This window comes from Mytilus californianus, unplaced genomic scaffold (assembly GCF_021869535.1).
Source record: "Mytilus californianus isolate M0D057914Y unplaced genomic scaffold, xbMytCali1.0.p SCAF_5, whole genome shotgun sequence".
Lineage (NCBI taxonomy): Eukaryota > Metazoa > Mollusca > Bivalvia > Mytilida > Mytilidae > Mytilus > Mytilus californianus.
Window position 1 is genome coordinate 122,134,519 of NW_026262701.1, and position 6,760 is coordinate 122,141,278.

The 6,760-nt window shown below is 33.6% G+C and overlaps 1 protein-coding gene across 1 annotated transcript; it reads right to left on the bottom strand.

The window, feature by feature from the left end:
* Positions 1-883: 883 nt before the first annotated feature.
* Positions 884-3,455, bottom strand: LOC127702896 (uncharacterized). The gene is made up of 4 exons (XM_052207202.1): positions 3,426-3,455; positions 1,956-2,388; positions 1,214-1,481; positions 884-1,001 (listed from the first exon to the last, which is right to left on the bottom strand). The coding sequence occupies exons 1-4, from the start codon at positions 3,453-3,455 to the stop codon at positions 884-886; spliced, it is 849 nt and encodes a 282-aa protein (XP_052063162.1).
* Positions 3,456-6,760: the final 3,305 nt, after the last annotated feature.

Sequence of the window (6,760 nt, forward strand, 5' to 3'; positions counted from 1 at the left end):
TCTATGGATTGATGTGTTAGATTTCTGATGGCTCCAGGCCTTTGTGCGTTAGACTGTAACAGCCTAAGCAAAAGGTAATTTCTCACATGATAGAAGTCAGCTTGTTGTATTGTCTCGGGTATCTCCCCTTTTAACTTCGCCTCCGCCTCACTGGCAACATCACTCTGCCAAAATTCAGAAAAATCTTCTGGCGTGATCATGGTCTCTGCAAAACAAATAGCTCATCATCGTTTTGTATATTTGTGTTATTCAAATACATTTGGTATGAGGCATATGAGAAAAAAAAACACACACATACACACACAGACACACATACACACACAGACACACAAACACACATACATAGACATACTAACAAATACACACATATACACACACATTCTCACATATACACACATATACATTTATATATACACACATATACACACACATATACACATTCACACACATGCATATACACACATACACATTCACACACATGCATATTGACACATACACATTCACACATATACAAACATTTAGCACACCAATACACACATAAATATATACAAACACACATATACATACACAATCACATACAAAACTACATATACACAAACACATATACACATACACAAACATGTTTTTACGAGTATGTGCATACATGTGTGTGTGTGTTTGTGTGTGTTTGTGTGTGTGTGTGTGTGTGTGTGTGTGTGTGTGTGTGTGTGTGTGTGTGTGTGTGTGTGTGTGTGTGTGAGAGAGAGAGAGAGAGTATGTGCGTGTATTTGTGTGTATGTGTGTGTTTGAACTGTGTGTATTATGTGGATATATCGTTTCGAATACTGTTTGTAGTTTCATGTAGACATTAACGTTACACTTACCTATTTCCTCCACAGCCAGTTTAGTCTTTCTGGTTTGGATTTTTTTCCGAATCTGTTTGCTGAGTAGCTTGATGTCTTCCTTGAATCTTAGGGCTTTCCCAACTTTCTTCCTTAGAAATCCCTGCCTGACCAGATGCCCTACAAACAATCCAATCGAACTTAAATATGAACGTGCAGTTCCTGGAGCATGATGTTTTAGAAATTCATTAAGCCAATCATTCAGTTTGTCCAGATTGAAAAGTTCCTTCATCTTTCTTTCCTTTGATAGTTCACCCCATACAAACCACACCTGGCACGCATGTTGCAATGCGTCTTTTCTTGCCTTCAGATAAGGTGGCCGTTGTAAATACTTGATGAACTCTTTTATCTCTTCATTCTCAAAATAATACTCTTTTTTTTCCTCCTGTTCAGCTGATTCTTCATCACTATCATCAGTTATTATCATTGAGCTTCCTGAACTATTGTCTTCTGAACTATTCTCTTCTGAACTATTCTCTTCTGAACTATTCTCTTCTGAACTATTCTCTTCTGAACTATTCTCTTCACAACTATTCTTCTCTGAACTATTCTCTTCACAACGATTCTCCTCTGAACTATCCTCTTCACAACTTTTCTCCTCTGAGCTTATTTCAATAATGTCCTTCTTTTCTAAAATGTTCTTCTTTTCTAACTTAATGTTCACTGTGATCTGTTCTTTCTTAACTTTGACGGGCTCGTCCTCCGAGCTTATTTCTATATTCTGAATTTTATCCTCTTTTTTGATGTGCTTTTTAACGTTTTGTCATTTTCTCCCAGAAACATCCAATGTCGAGGGAATAGCTTCGGCTCTCATCGTGAGTCTTTTGATTTGATATGACTTTCTAGCTACTTTGTGCTTTCTAACTAAATGATCGGTTAATCTGTCAACAACAGCCATACATCCTTTGTAAGGGCATCTTTTCACAAGATAACCCTTTTTGCTCCTTATTAAGTCCTTGTTCGGCAGACTTGAAATTGAGTGAATGTCCTTCAAATGTCTCCATATGTTAATAACACTTTTTCGACAGTGAGGACAACTTTGAGGCTCACGCACTCGTTTGGTCTCTTTTTTACTGGGTGTGGTTTGTTGTTTTTTTGGCTTAGAATTCTTTGCAAGTGCTAATCCCCGTGGTGTTTTTGTCTTTTTCTGACTCGGAATTTCTTTTCTTCTCCTTTTACTTTCTGGTTGTGAACTTGCACTTGCATCCTCCCCATCTGAAGTATCTGGATGTCTTTTTCTCTTTTTCTCAGTTGACTGTGAATGATCTTTTCCTTTCTTCTTAGACCTTGCAATCTGTGTCGGTGCTACTTGATCACAGCTAGTGATCTGATCTGTATCTTCCGTGTCCGTATCGTCGAACGGGTTATATGCAGACTCACTACTGGTTGATGCCTTTCTAAGAACCGGTGGTTTTTGGGGGTGAGTTTTTTCAGCTACAGCTAAGCCACGTTTTTTCTTATTCTGTGTTGCATCTGTAGTTACTGTCTTTGGACTTATTGTCTTCCTCTTTGAGAATGGGAAACAAACATTTAATTTCGGTATTGTCTTCCACCTTGTTAATCTTGGTGTACTATCAATAATATCCGGATCAGATGAGGAATCACTTTCCTGAAATTGCAAACATGTTACTTTGATTTTAACTTTCGATCATCAAATATGGTGTAAATACCTAAAATTGGACACCAAATACTCAGAATTTAGCACAATTTTGATAGTTTTTGTTAACTTTCTATACGGTATTTGGTAACTTTGAAAACAAACACCGCAAAAACATGCACGGTGAATGGTAACTTTGTAGCGGTATTTGGTAACTTTCTTTACGGTAATTGGTAACTTTGTAACCAATCACCGCAAACAAATAAACGGTAAAGGGTAACTTTGTTGCGGTGTTTGGTAACTTTGTTGCGGTATTTGGCAACTTAATTGCGGTATTTGGATACGTAATTGCGGTATTTAGATACGCAATTGCGGTATTAGGTAACGTTATTGCGGTATTTGGTAACGTTATTACGGTATCTGGTAACTTTCTTTACGGTAATTGGTAACCTGTAACCAATCACCGCAAATACTTTAGCGGTAATTGGTAACTAAATTGCGGTATTTGGTAACTAAATTGCGGTATTTGGTAACTAAATTGCGGTATTTGGATACGTAATTGCGGTATTCGGTAACGTTATTGTGGTATTTGGTAACGTTATTGCGGTATTTGGTAACTCCATTACGGTAATTGGTAACCTGTCACCAATCACCGCAAATACTTTAACGTTAAGGCTAATTTTGTTGCGGTAGTTGGTAACATAGCTGCGGTAATTGGTAACTAAATTGCGGTATTTGGTAACTTAATTGCGGTAATTGGTAACTAAAATGCGGTAATTGGTAACTTAATTGCGGTATTTGGTAACTAAATTGTTGTATTGTGTATCTTAATTGCAGTGTTTAGTAAACAGGAGTTTCAATTAATTTATGATCTGTTTGACTGATGATCATATCTAGTCTAGTCGAATAACTGTACTAATATAACAATAAAATACAGTAGTACTTACCATCATCTTCTCTGCTTTCTTTCTTCTCATGTAAACTGAAAGTAATAAAATAAAAAAAGAAAAATAATAAACTAAACGACAAAATTGAAACTTATAAAGGAATATATTTTTGAAAATCTAATGCTTCAGTCTCACACCATTCAACTAAATGAAAAAAATCATGAACTGAATAAACAGCAATATAGTTTAAACCATGAAAAGAAAACTCAGAAACATCAAAATTACTGTTTTGACAAAATAATAAAGCATCGGTGAATTCAAAATTTGATAAAAAACAGACAAAACCATATGGAGATTCAAACGTAGGCATAATAGTTGAAATAGAAAATACTAAATGTAAAAAGAAAAAAGAAAAATAATCTGTCAAGTAGGCAACTCCTGAAAATAAACAATGATATTGCAATAATAGTATTGAGATTGGCTACATAAACATTTAAAAAACTTACATTTAAAATCCGCAGATGCTACAACTAGACAACTAAACGTAAAAGGGAACTAAAGTAGTTAGAAAATAAAACTGACCAAATCTCAAATGGAATGAAAAAGGAAGAATTTAAAATAAAAGACAGTAGAACTTAAGAAAAATAAATCTTTGTTCTTCACAATATGCAATTACATTATGAAAATTATTATTAGAAAACAAAACAACGTAGTGGTAGCCCCCGAAAGTAAATTCCTGAAACTGAATATGTTGATTAAAACAAAACATAAGAGAATTCACAAACTCATCATAAATACCAAAACATAAAAAACCGTAGGGAATAAGCATAATTTAGAAAATAAAAATATCAATTTATAAAAAATTAAAGAAAGAAAGTGAGAAAATGACATCCACTGAAGATCTGGAATTCCTTTTTATTCTGAAAAAAATATAACAGTTATTAAAAATTAGAAAGATCATACCATAGGGAACATGTGTTCTAAGTTTCAAGTGGATAGGACTTCAACTTCATCAAAAACTACCTCGACCAAAAATTTAACCTGAAGAGGGACGAATGGACGGACGGACGGACGGACGAACAGACGGACGGACGGACGGACGAACAGACGAAGGAACAGACGGACGCACAGACCAGAAAACAAAATACCCATAAATGGGGCATAAAAACTAAATTTAAGATATGTTTTGATCATCAGTATATTAGCCAATCAAAAAAGGCTTTTCATATCGAAATTGAATGGCATTACGTTACGTCATTTCACATATTATGCATACTAATTCACTTATTATCAATTACTTTATTTTAGTTTCCTCGTCTGGCATATTTTTTCTCGGTAAATGTCAAATATTAAAAAAAAAGAGTAACAATTTTCCAAGTTTCTACAATTTATTTTATCAACATTGACCAAGAGATAAAAAAGTTAGCAAAAAAAATAACAACTTACCTTTTTGGTGTTCTCTCTTCGACTGCCACCTGAAGAATGACCAAATTAGGCAATGCAGGTCCTAAGGTACTTTATAACATGAAAAAAGTATCATTTTTTTTGTATGATAATCACTTCTGATATGAATTACAATGTTTAAATATCAATAGAAGTAAAAAATAAATCACCTAAATTTAAAAAAAAAGAAGATGTGGTATGCTTGCCAATAAGACAACTCTCCACAATTATTAGTGGACGTGGCAGGGTACTTTTACATCCCAACAACAAAGGTACACTAAATACAGATATGAGAGTACTCGCAGTAACTGACAGCTAGTCCAAAGCAACTAACAACTAATAAAAGATATTATGCATCTAAGACTGTATGTTCCAACTTTTTTTTTTAAATTCGTAATTTTTGGGTCAATAGATGACTTAGGTTACCAAATACCGCTAAGTAATTTGCGGTAATGGTTACTTTCTGGTATAAAATCTTATCTAGCTACTTCGAACCTGAATTGTAATACAAATTAGGTGAACCCTGTACATTACTCATCCAAACAAAGATTATAATGCTTAGTTATTGTGTTTTACTTCAACAGTAAGGGAAATATTTGCGATTGAAATTTTAAACATGTTTTTCAGTACAGCAAAACTACTATAGATAATGCAATAAAACTTCGTAGAAAGGCTTCTAGTGTCATATATGACACATTGTGAAGGTCTTGTGTGAAACTTCTGAGAAATAAAAAAGATGGAAAAATTATGACCCATTTTTTCATTAAACTCATTTTCGTTCTGTATCCAAAATATCCATTGAACACCAAGGATTCTTCGCGTATCTCAAGATCAATATCTTATTCTAACAAATTATAAATCACGTAGCTGTAGGTTAAGTGATAGCAGCATGCGAAAGTATACAATACACATCATTTTATGTGTTTTTTTTGTTTTTTTTGTTTTTTTTTTTTACACATACAGATGCACATTTACATATGTACATTTAAACATGTACACATACACATTTAGACATACAAATGTACACATGTACAAATGCATATTAACACATGCACATGTATAATACACATATACAAATGTACACATACAGTACACATATACAAATACACATACACATGTACACATACATTTATGCACATATTTGCACAAATATACACATACACATGTTTATACACATACACATATTTATACACATATCACATCTGCATATATACACATACACAAGTACACATTTAGACATACACATGCACATGTACACATGCACATTAACACATACACATGTACAGTACACATATACAAATGTACACATACGGTAAACATATGCAAATTCACACATATATACACATACATATATACATATATTAACACACATGTACATATACACTTGTATAAATATTTTCAGCTTTCTCGACATCACAATTGAAAATATCAAAACGGACCGTAGACACGATAAAGAAGGTAGATTTCACTTGAATTTGTCCAAACGACATAAAACAGCAAAAAAAACTAAAAAAAAAGGTAAAATAACAAAAAATTGGTTGATTTTGTAACCAATTACCGCAAACATGAGAACGGTAAATGGATACTTTCTTGCGGTATTTGGCAACTTTTTTAACGGTGTTTGGTAACTTTGTAACCAAACACCGCATAAGATAGCGGTATTCGGTAACTTAGTTTGCGGTAATCGGTAACTTAGTTGCGGTATACGGTTACTTAGTTGCGGTATTTGATAACTCCACTGCGGTATTTGGTAACAAAATTGCGGTATTTGGTAACTAAATTTACAAATTCTGACATAAATTCAACAAAAAACCCTAACAAAAGTGCTATTTTCGGCATAAAATAGATGAATTAGTTCATTCATATGAAGGTTACCAATTACCGCTTTGACCCAAAAAAATCAACCAATGGACCTGTTTGCGGTTTGCTAGTTTTTCAAATAATATTTGATG

Coding starts and splice junctions, on each gene's coding strand:
- LOC127702896 (XM_052207202.1), bottom strand. CDS start 3,455: ATGAGAAGAAAGAAAGCAGAGAAGATGATG. Junction 1,482..1,955: donor AAAACAACAAACCACACCCA/GTAAAAAAGAGA, acceptor AAATAAGCTCAG/AGGAGAAAAGTTGTGAAGAG. Junction 1,002..1,213: donor GAGATAAAAGAGTTCATCAA/GTATTTACAACG, acceptor GATTGTTTGTAG/GGCATCTGGTCAGGCAGGGA.